General features: G+C 40.1%; 1 protein-coding gene across 2 annotated transcripts in view; it reads left to right on the top strand.

The window, feature by feature from the left end:
- Positions 1-17,218, top strand: part of VEGFD (vascular endothelial growth factor D) — a 48,696-nt gene that overhangs the window by 12,244 nt on the left and 19,234 nt on the right. For both annotated transcript variants that reach the window (XM_055565472.1, XM_055565471.1), the window contains exon 2: positions 14,367-14,577. In XM_055565472.1, the coding sequence (XP_055421447.1) occupies positions 14,367-14,577 (211 nt within the window). The remainder of the gene's footprint in view (positions 1-14,366; positions 14,578-17,218) is intronic.

The following is a 17,218-nucleotide window of genomic DNA, read 5'->3' as shown; positions in this document are numbered from 1 at the left end:
AACTTCAGCTTCTTCAGCGTTACTGGTTGGGGCATAGCCTTGGATTACTGTGATATTGAATGGTTTGCCTTGGAAACGAACAGAGATCATTGTGTCGTTATTGAGATTGCATCCAAGTACTGCATTTCGGATTCTTTTGTTGACCATGATGGCCACTCCATTTCTTCTGAGGGATTCCTGCCCGCAGTAGTAGATATAATGGTCATCTGAGTTAAATTCACCCATTCCAGTCCAAGGATGATGCTATTAAAGTGCTGCACTCAATATGCCAGCAAATTTGGAAAAGTCAGCAGTGGCCACAGGACTGGAAAAGGTCACGTTTCATTCCAATCCCAGAGAAAGGCAATAACAAATAATGTTCAGTTCAGTTAGTCGCTCAGTTGTGTCCAACTCTTTGTGACCACATGAATCACAGCATGCCAGGCCTCCCTGTCCATCACCAACTCCCAGAGTCTACCCAAACCCATGTCCATCGAGTCGGTGATGCCATACAACCATCTCATCCTCTGTTTTCCCCTTCTCCTCTTGCCCTCAATCTTTCCCAGCATCAGGGTCTTTTCCAATGAGTCAGCTCTTTGCATCAGGTAGCCAAAGTATTGGAGTTTCAGCTTCAACATCAGTCCTTCCAATGAACACCCAGGACTGATCTCCTTTAGGGTGGACTGGTTGGATCTCCTTGCAGTCCAAGGGACTCTCAAAAGTCTTCTCCAACACCACAGTTCAAAAGCATCAATTCTTCGGTGCTCAGCTTTCTTTATAGTCCAACTCTCACATCCATACGTGACCACTGGTAAAACCATAGTCTTGACTAGACGGACCTTTGTTGGCAAAGTAATGTCTCTGCTTTTGAATATGCTATCTAGGTTGGTCATAACTTTCCTTCCAAGGAGTAAGCATCTTTTAATTTCATGGCTGCAGTCACCATCTGCAGTGATTTTGGAACCCAGAAAAATAAAGTCAGCCACTGTTTCCCCATCTATTTGCCATGAAGTGATGGGACCGGATGCCATGATCTTTGTTTTCTGAGTGTTGAGCTTTAAGACAACTTTTTCACTCTTCTCTTTCACTTTCATCAAGAGGCTCTTTAGTTCTTCTTCACTTTCTGCCATAAGGGTGGTGTCATCTGCCTATTTGAGGTTATTGATATTTCTCCCGGTAATCTTGATTCTAGCTTGTGCTTCCTCCAGCCCAGCCTTTCTCATGATGTACTCTGCATATAAGTTAAATAAGCAGGGTGACAATATACAGCCTCGACATACTCCTTTTCCTATTTGGAACCAGTCTGTTGTTCCATGTCCAGTTCTAATTGTTACTTCCTGACCTGCATACAGGTTTCTCAAGAGGCAGATCAGGTGGTCTGGTATTCCCATCTCTTTCAGAATTTTCCACAGTTTATTGTGATCCACATAGTCAAAGGCTTTGGCATAGTCAATAAAGCAGAAATAGATGTTTTTCTGGAACTCTCTTGCTTTTTCTATGATCCAGCGGATGTTGGCAATTTGATCTCTGGTTCCTCTGCCTTTTCTAACACCAGCTTGAACATCTGGAAGTTCACGGTTCACATATTGCTGAAGCCTGGCTTGGAGAATTTTAAGTATTATTTTACTAGCGTGTGAGATGAGTGCAATTGTGCGGTAGTTTGAGCATTCTTTGGCATTGCCTTTCTTTGGGATTGGAATGAAAACTGACCTTTTCCAGTCCTGTGGCCACTGCTGAGTTTTCCAAATTTGCTGGCATGTTGAGTGCAGCACTTTCACAGCATCGTCTTTCAGGATTTGAAATAACTCCACTGGAATTCCATCACCTCCACTAGCTTTGTTCGTAGTGATGCTTCCTAAGGCCCACCTGACTTCACATTCCAGGATGTCTGGCTCTAGGTGAGTGATCACACCATCATGATTATCGGGGTCATGAAGATCTTTTTTGTACAGTTCTGTGTTCTTGCCACCTCTTCTTAATATCTTCTGCTTCTGTAATGTTCAAACTACCACATAATTGCAGTCATGTCACATGCTAGCAAAGTAATACTCAAAATTCCCCAAGCTAGGCTTCACCATTATGTGAAATGAAGACTTCCAGATGTCAAGCTAGATCTAGAAAAGGCAGAAGAACCAGAGATCAAATTGCCAACATCCGTTGGATCATAGAAAAAGCAAAGGAATTCCAGAAAACCATCTACTTCTGCTTTATTGACTGCATTAAAGCCTTTGACTATGTGTATCACACAAACTGTGGAAAATTGGTAAAGAGATGGGAATACCAGACCACCTTACCTGCCTCCTGAGAAACCTGTATGCAGGTCAAGACACAACAGTTAGAACTGAACTGGACATGGAACAATGGAGTGGTTCAAAATTTGGAAAGGAGTATGTCAAGGCTATATATTGTCACCCTGCTTATTTAACTTTTATGCAGAGTATATCATGTTAAATTCCAGGCTGAGTGAATCACAAGGTGGATCAAGATTGCTGGGAGAAATATCAACAACTTCAGATGTTCAGATGATACCACTCAAATGGCAGAAAGAGAAGAGGAACTAAAGAGCCTCTTGATGATGGTGAAAGAGGAGAGTGAAAAAGCTAGCTTAGAACTCAACATTCCAAAAACTAACATCATGGCATGCAGTCCCATCACTTCATGTCAAATAGATGGGGAAAAGTGGAAACAGTGACAGATTTTATTTTCTTGGGCTCCAAAATCACTCTGGATGGTGACTGAAGCCACAAAATTAAAAGATGCTTGCTCCTTGGAAGGAAAGCTATGATGAACCTAGACAGCATATTAAATAGCAGAAACATCGCTTTGCCTACAGATGTCTGTATAGTCAAAGTTATTGGTTTTTCCAGTAGTCATGTATGGATGTGAGAGTTGGATCATAAAGAAGGCTAAGCACCAAAGAACTGATGTTTTTGAACTGTGGTGTTGGAGAAGACTCTTGAGAGTCTGTTGGACTACAAGGAGATCAAACCAGTCAATCCTAAAGGAAATCAACCCTGAATATTCATTGGAGGGACTGATGCTAAAGTTGAAGCTCCAGTACTTTGGCTATCTGATGCAAAGAGCCAACTCATTATGAAAAGACCCTGATGCTGGGAAAGATTGAAGGCAGGAGAAGAAGTGGACAACAGAGGATGAGATGGTTGGATGGCATCACTGACTTGATGGACGAGAGTTTGAGCAAATTCTGGGAGATTGTGAAGGACAGGGAATCCTGGCGTGTTGCAGTCCACGGGGTCACAAAGAGTCGGACATAAGTTAGGGACTAAACAACAACAGCCCTTTCATAATCATACCCTCCTCCCAGTCTCTGGCAACCTCTGCTCTGTTCTCCATCACTATCATCCTGGATTTTTGAGAATGTTATTAATGGAATCATACCGTCAGTAACCTTTTGAGACTTGGTTCTTTCACCCCTAATGCCTTTGAGATCCATCCAAGTTGCTGTACATACCAGCTATTCGTTCCTTTTTACAGCTAAGTCATATTCCGTGGGATGGGTGTAGCACAGTTTGCCTAAGCAACTGTTCACATACTGAATGACATCCTGGTTGTTTCCAAGTTTTTTAGCTCTTTCAAAGAAAGCTAGTATAAACATTCATGTCAAGGTTTTTGGGTGAATCTACATTCTTGCTTCTCAAGGGTAAATTCCCAGGAGTGAGACTGCTGGGTCATATGGCAAGTGTCTGTTGAACTTTGTAAGAAACTGCCAGCATGTTTTGCAGACTGCTCTACCACTCAAAGCCAATTTTAAGCCGTTCTCATCCATTGCCCTCCCCTCTCCAGTCAGCCATCTGTCCAGACCACAGAGTGGTTTCCAGTATCAGGCAAAGCTTCCTTTTAGGAGATGCAATGTCCACTTGAGAGCTACAGGAGGCAAAGGCACACAACTTCAGTTTGGCCTCTGAGTCTAACATGGCCTGGGTGGGTTCCTTGACAGGCTGGGGGAGTGAGAAAAGGGAAGAGGTGTTGTGGAACAGTATCTGTGAACAGCTGGGAACATGATGGTGCAACTTGGACCCCAAACCAGAGAAAAGTTGGTGGTTTGGGCTAAGCCTTAAACATCAAGCTAAAGATGAAATGCTTTTCCAGTCAAACAGAAGTTTACTGAGAGGTGAAAGGAGCATGGAATTATTTGTCTTACAACCGGATCCACCTCCCTAAACCCACTGCAAAGGGAAATAAATAGCTGACGGTGGTTCCCTGAACTCCAGAGACCGATAGGCAGAGGACTGGTTCCCCAGGCAACACTTGTAAATCCCAAAGCAAATCCAGGGAAAGTCACGTGAAATGTGTTCCCTCCACAGTGTACTCTGAAGCTTGTGGATCTTGTGGATCTTCCAAATATACAAATTCTCTCTACCTCACCCCCGTATCACTAAACTTCCTGAAGACAAACTGCCAATACATTTTGACAAAATAGCATCATCAGTTTTGAAAAGGCTTAGAAACACAGACCCACAGTTCCTGAGAGATCTAGTGGGGAATATTGCAAAGCTGGTCTCCTTTCTCGTACCTATAACAGGAGGATTCTTAAGAGCATGGGACCCAAGAACAACTTTTGGCAACAGTTGGGCTCTGACAGCTCAGAGCCAGGAATGGAACTCAGCTGTGTACTCCCAAGCCATGCCCCTTCCTTTTGGCAACGTATTTATATTCTAATTTTTATTTTCCTTCAAATAGTTTCTAGACTGCCATGTGGAAGGATTAGAATTTACTATTCCCTGGTAAATTCCAGTAAGTTAAAGCAATGCTGTGTCGTGCTAAGTCGTTTCAGTCATGTCTGACTCTGCAAACCTATTGACTGTAGCCCACCAGGCTCCTCTGTTCATGGGATTCTCCAGGCCAGAATACTGGAGTGGGTAGCCATTCCATTGTCCAGAGGATCTTTCTGACCCAGGGATCCAACCTGTGTCTCTTAGGTCTCCTGGATTGGCAGGCAAGTTCTTTAAAACTAATGCCACCTGAGAATCCCTAAAGCAGTACCTGTTACTTTTAATTCTGTTCTAAAGATAGGTTGTTTTGGCTCCTTGGGAACTGTAGCAATTTTTTCCCCCTGTCATCTAGAATGGTCTCATACAAGACAGCTGATACCCTTGTTTTAGCCTGGAAAACAGTTTTGTTGGTCTTCCATCTTGAAAAATCATTCAGATTGGGAAGTGGGCCACAAACAATTCAGTGACTTGAGTTTAAAAAAAAAAAAGGCTTAGAAAATCCAGTTCATCAAGATATTCAAACCAATGTTTGGAAGCCAAGGTATAACTCAAAGGAGTTTAAAGAATAAGACTATTTCTCAGCATACATCTACCATTTATCCCCTACTTAGTGAACTTGTACAGAGCTCAGGCACTCATGCAGGCCTTTAAACCAGCATGCACCATCCCCAAAATGAGTATTTCTCCTACAAATCGCTTGGGAAGATTTCTTAAAGAAACTTTATTTTGAAATAATTATAGAAAAGTTGCAAAGGTAACCTGGAGGATAGCCTGTGTATCTTTCACCCAGCTTCCTGTAAGACTAGCAACTGGTAGGGAAGTTTTTAAAAAATCCTCATGGCAAAGAGCTAACACCTATCCTACTCAAACTCTTCCAGAAAATTTCAGAGGAAGGTAAACTTCCAAATTCATTCTATGAGGCCACCATCACCCTAATACCAAAACCATACAAAGATGCCACAAAAAAAGAAAAATACAGGCCAATATCACTGATAAACATAGATGCAAAAATCCTTAACAAAATTCTAGCAAATGGAATCCAACAACATATTAAAAAGATCATACATTATGACCAAGTGGGCTTTATCCCAGGGATGCAAGGATTCTTCAATATTCACAAATCAATCAATGTGATACACCACACTAACAAATTGAAAGATAAAAACCATATGATTATCTCAATAGATGCAGAGAAAGCCTTTGACAAAATTCAACATCCACTTATGATAAAAACCCTCCAGAAACCAGGAATAGAAGGAACATACCTCAACATAATAAAAGCTATATATGACAAACCCACAGCAAACATTATCCTCAATGGTGAAAAACTGAAAGCATTTCCCCTAAAATCAGGAACAAAACAAGGGTGCCCACTCTCACCACTACTATTCAAAATAGTTTTGGAAGTTTTAGCCACATCAATCAGAGAAGAAAAAAAAAAAAAAAGGAATCCAGATTGGAAAAGAAGAAGTAAAGCTCTCACTGTTTGCAGATGACATGATCCTCTACATAGAAAACCCTAAAGACTCCACCAGAAAATTACTAGAGCTGATCAATGAATATAGTAAATTTTCAGGATATAAAATTAACATACAGAAATCCCTTGCATTCCTATACACTAACAATAAGAAAACAGAAAGAGAAATTAAGGAAACAATTCCATTCACCATTTCAATGAAAAGAATAAAATACTTAGGAATAAATCTACCTAAAGAAACAAAAGACCTATATATAGAAAACTATAAGACACTGATGAAAGAAATCAAAGATGACACAAATAGTTGGAGAAATAGACCATGTTCATGGATAAGAAGAATTAATATAGTGAAAATGAGTATACTACCCAAAGCAATCTATAGATTCAATGAAATCCCTATCAAGCTACCAACAGTATTTTTCAGAGAACTAGAACAAATAATTTCACAATCTGTATGGACATACAAAAAAACCTCGAATAGCCAAAGCAATCTTGAGAAAGAAGAATGGAACTGGAGGAATCAACCTGCCTGACTTCAGACTATACTACAAAGCTACAGTCATCAAGACAGTGTGGTACTGGCACAAAGACAGAAATATAGATCAATGGAATAAAATAGAAAGCCCAGAGATAAACCCACGCACCTATGGACACCTTATCTTTGACAAAGGAGGCAAGAATATACAATGGAGAAAAGGCAATCTCTTTAATAAGTGGTTCTGGAAAAACTGGTCAAGAATGAAAGAATGAGAAATGAATGAAACTAGAGCACTTTCTAATACCATACACAAAAATAAACTCAAAATGGACTAAAGATCTAAACGTAAGACCAGAAACTATAAAACTCCTAGAGGAAAACATAGGCAAAACACTCTGACATAAATCACAGCAGGATCCTCTATGATCCACCTCCCGGAGTAATGGAAACAAAAGCAAAAATAAACGAATGGGACCTAATTAAACTTAAAAGCTTTTGCACAACGAAGGAAACTATAAGCAAGATGAAAAGACAGCCTTCAGAATGGGAGAAAATAATAGAAAACGAAGCAACTGACAAAGAATTAATCTCAAAAATATACAAGCAGCTCCTGCAGCTCAATTCCAGAAAAACAAACGACCCTATCAAAAAATAGGCCAAAGAACTAAACAGACACTTCTCCAAAGAAGACATACAGATGGCTAACAAACACATGAAAAGATGCTCAATATCACTCATTATCAGAGAAATGCAAATCAAAACCACAATGAGGTACCATCTCACGTCAGTCAGAATGGCTGCTATCAAAAAGTCTACAAACAATAAATGCTGGAGAGGGTGTGGAGAAAAGGGAACCCTCTTACACTGTTGATGGGAATGCAAAGAAGTACAGCCACTATGGAGAACAGTGTGGAGGTTCCTTAAAAAAACTGGAAATAGAACTGCCATATGACCCAGCAATCCCACTGCTGGGCATACACACCGAGGAAACCAGAATTGAAAGAGACGTGTGTACCTCAATGTTCATTGCAGCACTGTTTATAATAGCCAGGACATGGAAGCAACCTAGATGTCCATCGGCAGATGAATGGATAAGAAAGCTGTGGTACATATACACAATGGAATATTACTTAGCCATTAAAAAGAGTGCATTTGAATCAGTTCTAATGAGGTGGATGAAACTGGAGCCTATTATACAGAGTGAAGTAAGTCAGAAAGAAAAACACCAATACAGTATACTAACATATATATATATATGGAATTTAGAAAGATGGTAATGATGACCCTATATGCGAGACAGCAAAAAAGAGATACAGATGTAAAGAACAGTCTTTTGGACTCTGTGGTAGAAGGCAAGGGTGGGATGATTGAGAGAATAGCAATGAAACATGTATATTATCAAATGTGAAACAGATTGCCAGCCCAGGTTTGATGCATGAGACATGGTGTCAGGGCTGGTGCACTGGGATGACCCTGAGGGATGGGATGGGGAGGTAGATGGGAGGGGGGTTCAGGATGGGGAACACATGTACATCCATAGCTGATTCATGTCAATGTATGGCAAAACCACTACAATATTGTAAAGTAATTAGCCTCCAATTAAAATAAATAAATTAATTAAAAAAAAAAGTAATCCAAGGAGGGAGATGAATCCACACTCTACAAATATACTGGAATGTATGGCAAGTCAATAAAGCCTAGGCTGGACCAAAAAAATAAAAATAAAAAATCCTTATGGCAAAGCTTAACCCAGACCCATAAAATAAGAATTTCTGAGGATGGGATCCAAGCATCAGTGTTTTTCTGTGAGGTTTCTTCCCAGGCAGGTTCAAGGTGAAGCCAAGATTGGGCACCTGTGCTACAAACACTTCTCAAAGTGTGGCCAACCAACCAACCACAGGCACCTGGGCACTTGTTAGAAATGCACCATTCTAAGTCTGCCTCCAAACCTACTGCCTCAGAATCTGCATTCTGACAAGACTGCTGGTGACTGGTATGCACAGGAAGTTTTGAGAAGCATTGCTCTATACAAAAGATGAAACAGACCACACAAACATGGGCCTGATCACAATATTTGTCCAGTGTGTGTGTATTTATTACTCATAAATTTCTTCATCAGCTGTGCATTAAGTACTTACATAAAAAGATGAACCTGACCACATATTCTGAATTCATGAGTATGCTATATTTATTTTTCTCTTTCTGTCTTATTTCACTCTGTATAACAGGCCCTATGTTCATGAACCTCACTAGAACTGACTCAAATTCATTCTTTTTTATGGCTGAGTAATATTCCACTGTATATATCTACCACATCTTCTTTATCCATTCACCTATCAATGGGTATCTAGGTTGCTTCCATGTCCTGGCTATAGTAAACAGTGCTTCAGTGAATACTGAGGTACACATGTCTTTTTCAATTATGGTTTTCTCAGAGTGTGTGCCCAGTAGTGGGGTTGCTGGGTCATATGGTAGATTTATTTCTAGTTTTTTAAGGAATCTCCATACTGTTTTCCATAATGGCTGTATCAGTTTACACTTCCACTGACAGTGTAGGAGAGTTCCTTTTTCTCCACACCCTCTCCAGCATTTATTATTTGTAGATTTTTTTATGATGGCCATTCTGACTGGTGTGAGGTGATACCTCACTGTAGTTTATATTTGCATTTTTCTAACGATTAGTGATGTTGGGCATATTTTCATGTGTTTATTGGTCATTTGTATGTCTTCTTTGGAGAAATGTCTGTTTAGGTCTTCTGCCTATTTTTTGATTGGGCTGTGTATTTTGCTAATATTGAGCTGTATGAGCTGCTTATATATTCTGGAGATTAATCCTTTGTCAGTTTCATTTGCAATTATTTTCTCCCATTCTGAGGGTTGTCTTTTAATCTTGTTTATTGTTTCCTTTGCTTTGCAAAAGCTTTTAAGTTTAATTAGGTCCCATTTGTTTATTTTTGTTTTTATTTCCATTACTCTAGGAGGTGGGTCAAAGAGGATCTTGCTGTGATGTATATCAAAAAGTGTACTGCCTATGTCTTCCTCTTTATTATTTTTAATTGAACTATAGTTGATTTATAATGTTGTGTTAGTTTGAAGTGTACAGAAAAATGATTCAGTTATACATATACCTTTCTATTCATTTTCAGATTCTTTTCCCTAATAGGAAAAGAAAATATTGAGTAAAGTTCCCTGTGCTATACCCTAGGTCCTTGTTGGTGTACGTGTATGTTAATCTCAACCTCCTAATTCATAGCTCTACCTATTGCTATGTGAATAAACATATCATTACTCCTCCAGTGGTTCTTAAGACACAGTGGGGAAGAGAAGCATTAAGTAAGTAATGGCAAATAATTCTTTAGTGTCAGTGGTGGTAAGTGCTGAGGAAAAGGATGGGGAGCTAGAAATCCATGTGATTGAAGGACCAGACCCAGGCAGGGGTGGGAGTTGTGGGGGAGGTTTCCATATGGAGGTAACACCTGGTTGAGAAAGGTTTAGCTAGACAGAGTGGAGGGCATTCCCAGCAGAGGGAACAGTGGGGACTGAGGCCAAAGCAAGAAGAAATGAACAAAAGAGCAAACCAATGAAATGGGTGTCCAGTGATATCCCATTGTTCAAGTCTCCGATATTTTACATTGCCTCCCAAGCTGGATACAACTAGCCTGGCCTTTAAGCTTCCAATTCTTCCTCTTTTTTGTTTTAAATCACTATATTGTTATACAAGTTACATACTATAAAATTTAACCATTCACCTGTTTGAAGTAATTCAGTGGTGTTTAGTAAACTTACTGAATGGTGCAGCCATCTCCATATAAGATCCCGTGTGTGTGTGTGTGTGTGTGTGTGTGTTCTCACTCAATTTTATCTGACTCTTTGCAACCCTGTGGACTACAGCCCACCAGCCTCCTCTGTCCACGGGACTTGCCAGGCAAGAATACTAGTGTGTGTTGCCATGCCCTCCTCCAGGGGATCTTCCTGACTCAGGGATCCAACCTGAATTCTTGCATCTCTGGCACTGGCAGGCAGGTTCTTTACCACTGCACCACCTGAGAAGCCCAAGATCCCTTGTGCCCCTTTACAATTAACCTGAATTCCCACTCCCAGCCCTAGGAAGCCAATAATCGATTTTCTGTCTCTTGAGTAACCCTTAGGAGTGGAATTAGTTGATCATACCATGAGTTTAACTTTTTAAAGAATTGGTGAACTCTTTTCTAAAGTGACAGCACCATTTTACAATCCCATCAGCAATGGATGAGGGTCCCCATTGCTGGGCACCCCCACCAACCTTTGGTGTTGTCTTCTTGACTGTGACCATCCTCAGTTCAGTTCAGTTCAGTTGCTCAGTTGTGTCCCACTCTTTGCAACCCCATGAACTATAGCACGCCAGGCTTCCTTGTCCATCACCAACTCCCAGAGTTTACTCAAACTCATGTCCATTGAGTTGGTGATGCCATCCAACCATCTCATCCTCTGTCGTCCCCTTCTCCTCCCACTTCAATCATTCCCTGCATCAGGGTCTTTTTCAATGAGTCAGTTCTTTACATCAGGTGGCCAAAGTATTGGAGTTTCAGCTTCAGCATCAGCCTTTCCAATGAATATTCAGGACTGATTTCCTTTAGGATGGACTGGTTGGATCTCCTTGCAGTCCAAGGGACTCTCAAGAGTCTTCTCCAACACCACAGTTCAAAAGCATCAATTCTTCGGCACTCAGTGGCTGTTAAGTAGTATCTCACCCCACCAACCTCTCTTCCCAATCTTACTTTCCAGCCCTCTCACTCTCAAGCCCACTCTTTACCCAACAAAAATGAACCTCCTGCTGTTTTTTTTCAGTGGGGCTCCTTGATGTCCCCAAATTATGCCTTCGGTCACTCTTTGAATGTGTTCTTTGACTTGATATTTTTTTGGAGGGAGAGGCATGGAAATTGAGAGCCCAAATTATTAGGAGTACAGAATGCTTTTGATTTCCCCACAACATGGACACTTGCAAATTCCTCCTCCAAACCCGGCCACCATACCTTTGCAAATATCTTGGCTGCTGTCTTAGTTACACTCGGCCTAGATGACTGCCTGGGCCCGAGCTGTGCAGATGCTCATGCTTCCTTGGAGAGAGTGCCAGGTGAAGTCAGAAATTAAGGAGAACTGACTACCCTTCCTATTGTCTGCAGGAAGAAGTATGCATTGAAATAACAGTACATCTTGTTACAAAGACCTAAGTCTCAACTTAGAAACTGTCTTGTGGTAGCCAAGACATCAGAGAATGATTTTTTATTTAGGAGGGAAATTGCTAACAGTCTTGGATTAATGACCACAGACGCATAAAAAGATGCTGTTGTGACAAAAAGCAGCGATCTGGTAACACTTCCTCACTTCCTTTTGCTGAGTGCTTTCTGATTATTTTAGCTTTGATTAGCACTTCCATTAGAAAATAGGAAGTAATTATAAGCAACTTGGCAAATGTTTGGTAGTGAAAACCATTGGAATCCATAGTTTTAATATGTACTGGGGGCTATATTTACACTTTTTAATTTTAATGTTTGTCTTGTTCAAGCAGATAAAGTGAACTATACAAAAATCCACCAATGCAGAAAACCTCTTGGAGTTAGTAGGCATTCTTGACCCTTTGTAAATATATGCCCACCTCCTACCCCCCCAAAGAATTAGTTGTCAGCTTTCTGCTTATTCTGAATTTTTAGTACCTCCACTTGTAAGGGCAAAATAACTGTCTGCAATTTCTGAATTATTTAAAACTAGGTTTTAAATTATAAGGCTTAAAGTTTGCTTAAATAACTTATACTTGAGTGAACACTTCATTTCTTATGATGAGGTAAATTGTATGAGCCCTTCAGTGGCCTTAATTCAATCCAGAGATTTGATTATTTCCTCCTGAGCTCTCATGGTTGGATAATTTGAAGATATTTCTCAGATTGAATTGAAACTTGTAAGAGCTATGAAGCCTTATCATTTTGAAATTGAAATTTGCCTCAATAAATAAAAATCCTCTCAGAGTACAATTTTTAAAGCATTTAAACAGCTATTTGATTGTTTTCATTATTTTCATGGGGAAGCAGTCTTGTAACAAAATTTTATTCCACAGAGTGGATTGAATATGAAGTAGTTACAGTGTCCAAGTAGAAGAGGGAATGAATAATCATGAAATAAGAAACTATTGAAAAATGAGCCTTAATAGCACATCACTGAATTTCAGAGTTGCTGGAGAGATTGGCAGTTATTCAATTTCATCCCCAGATTTCTTAGATGAAGCAGTTGTAGAATGCTCCTGAAATTCAATGTCTATTCCCCAAACCCTATCTGTGTCTTCAAGCTTCCTCCACCCCTTGCTCCCAGAAAACTGCCTTGAGACAAATTTCCCAAAGAAGTGAGAAACCATAGGTCTCAATGAGTCCTGTGATCTTCAGACCTGGATCATCTCTATGAGCCTCCTCTTTCAGACCCTCTCATTCATTCATCCTCTGTCTGCTTATCTCTGGAACTTACATCACACCAACCCCTCTAGGTCCCTGCTTTCCCTCCTGCATATGTTCTTCTGCTCTGTTGGCTCTTTCCCTCAGTTCATAAACATGTTCAAGATTCTCGCAATTTTGTTAAAACATGCACACATACACACATTCATATTCATATCTGGACTTACAAGTAAAATGACCTTCTGCATTCATGTTTTCTGATAGTTTACAGTCTATAGCCATGATTGATAAAATAAAAAGTTGATCACAGGATGGTAAACATCTGCAGATGGCAAACATTTGCAGAAATGGCACCAAAAACATGACGTTGAAGAGCTCAATATGTTATATACCTTAAACCTATACTACCTTATCTGTAAATTGTATCTCAAGAAAAACAATTTAAAAAACCCCCACGAAACTGAAGCTGCAGAACTGATGGACTCCTCTGGAAGGTGGAGGCCATCAAGAGTTCAGCTCCAGTGGGTAATGGGCTTCTGGTGGCTTTAGGCAACCCTTGGCTTATGACTGTACTACTTTAACCTCTCCCTCCATCTTCACAAATCCTCCTCTTCTGTGTCCATGTCTTCCCTCTTCTGACTTTTATAAGGATGTTTATATTTGTATTTAAGGTTTGCTCAAATAATCTACGGTGACCTCATCTCAAGATCCTTAACTTTATTACATCTACAAAGATCCTTTCCCCCCCCAAAAGTCTTATTTGCAGGTTCTGGGGTTTAGGATGTGGACATGTCATTTAAATGTCTGCCATTCAACCCACTACGATGTTGTCTTTAAATTATTATTTATTTCCAGGGGAAATAAGTCATTCCATTGATTGTAAATGAACAGAATGTGGATCAAAATTACTACTTGTCATTTTTCCTAGGTACTAGTGTCCCTTTGGATATCTAATTTTTAGCTCTATTTACATTTGTGAAAGTGAGAGTTGCTCAGTCGTGTCTGACTCTTTGAGACCCCATGGACTGTACAGTCCATGGAATTCTCCAGGCCAGAATACTGGAGTGGGTAGCTGTTCCCTTTCCCAGGGAATCTTCCCAACCCAGGGATCGAACCCAGGTCTTCAGCATTACAGGCAAATTCTTTACCAGCTGAGCCACCAGGGAAGCCCAATTACATTTGTAAGTGTTAGCAAAAAAAAAAAATGCTTGTTATTAAGACAAAGTAGAAATTGAGTAACTTGCTTGTAAATCAGATTTTTTGGTTTGTTTCACTTTAAGCGGGCATCTCGGTCAATGTTAGAACGATCTGAGCAGCAGATCAGGGCGGCTTCGGGTTTGGAGGAACTACTGCAGATCACACACTTCGAGGACTGGAAGCTATGGAGATGCCGACTGAAACTCAAAAGTCTCACCAGCACAGACTCTCGCTCAGCATCCCATCGGTCTACCAGGTTTGCGGCCACTTTCTATGACATGGAGACACTCAAAGGTAGGTGTATGCATGCAGAGGCCAAGTCTTACTCTTTATCAGATAGTAACAAATGTGCCAACTTCCACCAAAAGTTTGAGCAGGGTAGGCATGTGGCAATGAGAAGAAAAGGAGGTCTTTGATTTCATAGCTTTGATTTAGTGGAGAATCCTCATTTCCTGTGTTTACTCAGCAGAGAAACAGACTCAATATGATTTTGAGATCAAAATTCAATACCAAATAACACTTCACAATATAGAAATATATTAAACTCAGAGTTATGAGGGCAAAACAAACCCAGAAAGACTGTTCTTAATAGAAAAAATAATTGAATTTACTTAAAAAATAAAACAACTTGGGCATTCATTAAATAAGGAGCATTCTATGGCCAGACATACATGGATGAAAACCAATAGATTAGCTATAGCTTTTTATGTCTTCAAAATTCTGTGATTTTTTTTTAAGTAAGAATGAAAAGCAGAATTTAGAAGCTGAGTTGGAATAATGCCTACTGGTATTACTAGGAGAATAATGGAGGGGAAAATTCTCTAGACAAAAGAATCCAGATTCTGGACTAGAAAATAACATGATTTGAAATAAAGGGAATGACTCTTCCCTAGTAAGCTTTGCAGGTTCTTTATAAGAAAACCATTGTCTTGATGTACTGTCCTGCAATGAAAGAATCACTCGCCAAATAGAGTTGTGTGGCCTCCGATTAGAAGTTTAGCTTTTTTCTTTTCTTTAAAAAAATTTTTTTTTGGCCATGACACACAGCATGTGGCACCTTACTTCCCCAAGCAGGGATGGAACCCATGTCCCCTGCAGTGGAAGTGCAGAGTCCTAACCACTGGACCAACAGGAAAGTCTAGCATCTCACTTTTTAATGACATGTCACAACAACACAAGAAGCCACCGTAGCACTGATGAGCTAACATTGTAGATTTGATTAACATATGATTCCCTAGTATTGGATTGTAGCTATTGCATACTAATTCAAATTGATTGCTCAGCCAAAATTATTCTTGTCTTCCTCTATAGAGTTGTCTTTATTTTCTTCCATTTGTAGAAGGACAATGTTGAATGGGCCGCTGTTGTTGGCTGTGGGGAAAGCTGTGCATAGGCAGGATAAATCCCTTGGCAGCATGGAGGCCTGGGTGTCAAGAGGATGCTTGATGGCGCATATGTATGACTATGTCTGAAAGAGTTGAGATGGTTGGAACCATAGCCTAGAACCCAAGTTAGCCAGAGGTCTGCAACTCTAGTTGTTTCTATGTGGTGAACTAGCATGGACTTTGTGAAAGTAAAGGGATGAGACCTCATCTGAAGATTCAGGGCTTTAACCAGATTACCTGCCTGAAGGCCTTAGGCAAGCCTGAAGCCACTCTGTGAAGACGGAGATAGAGAAGCAATTACCATAAAACTAAGACAAGCTAATTTTAAAAAGTTGTTGATGTTGAAATGAACATTTTCTAAGGAGGAAACATTAAATATTAAACAAAATATTTTTAAAATCATATATAATACAGAATTTGCTAACTCTAAAATGTCTCTTATTACATGGCAGAGGGGGATCATCTAAAGTTAATTACTAAGAAGTAGCGGGTGGCGCTAGTGGTAAAGAGCCTGCCTGCCAATGCAGGAAACATAAGAGACGCAGGTTCGATCCCTGGGTCGAGACAATCCCCTGGAGGAGGGCATGGCAACCCACTCCAGTATTCTTGCCCGGAGAATCCCATGGACAGAGGAGCCTGGCAGGCTACAATCCATAGGGTTGCACAGAGTTAGACATGACTGAAGTGACTTAGCACACACAGAAGTAGCAAATAATGAAACCCATGTGGTATCCCAATGACAATTTCTTATAACTCTTCCTCGCATACTTGAGGGTAATTCCCCAAGGAAGAGCAGTCCTGTTGGGCAGTAGTCAAGGAAGTAGAGATAGGAAGCCTTTACTCAGCGACAGTGGTCAGAGTTCCACACAGTGTTCTGACCTTCAAAACTTAAGTTTTATAAAAAAGCAAATGGAAAGCAACATTTAAGTGGAATTTTAAACAAGAAAGAGTTTTTTAAAGTTGATTACTTGTTTTTTCAGCAATTTATGATTAATAATAGTGATTTAAACAGTACCTAGTTGGATTCATAATCAAAAATTTTAAACAGTTTGTTGGGCTAAAAGATTTTATTATGAAAAAGAAAGTTTAGGTAAACTGTGTAGCATAGGCAGTGCTTTTCAGCCAGCCAAACATACTTTGTGTTTTCAATGATCGAAGAAGCAACATAGGAGGAAATTTGAGATTAAGGGGGGGGTGTGGAAAGGAGAAAAGCTGTGGGAAAGATGTCTTAAGGGAATAATTTAGAGACTAGCATCAGATCTGCAACAATGATATTTTATGTGTATCCTTCAGGTAGGAGTTTTCTCTATCCCTTCTAGTGGAAACACATTCACATATACAGGAATTCAGAATGTGGGCAGAGACCAACTAGATTTTTGAACATAAGATAAAAACAGAGAAGAGTTTATCTATTGCTGTGTAACACATTACCCCAAAACTTAGGTGCTTCAGACAGCGTGTCTTGATCTCCCAGTTTCTGTGGGCCAGCAGTGCAGACATGGGCTCGATCGGTGTCTCTCCTTCAGGGTCACTCTAGAGGCTTCAGTCAA

The sequence above is a fragment of the Bubalus kerabau genome, chromosome X (genome assembly GCF_029407905.1).
Source record: "Bubalus kerabau isolate K-KA32 ecotype Philippines breed swamp buffalo chromosome X, PCC_UOA_SB_1v2, whole genome shotgun sequence".
Classification (NCBI taxonomy): Eukaryota; Metazoa; Chordata; class Mammalia; order Artiodactyla; family Bovidae; genus Bubalus; species Bubalus kerabau.
The sequence above is the reverse complement of the archived record's forward strand: the minus strand, read 5'-3'. Positions and strand labels throughout refer to the sequence as shown.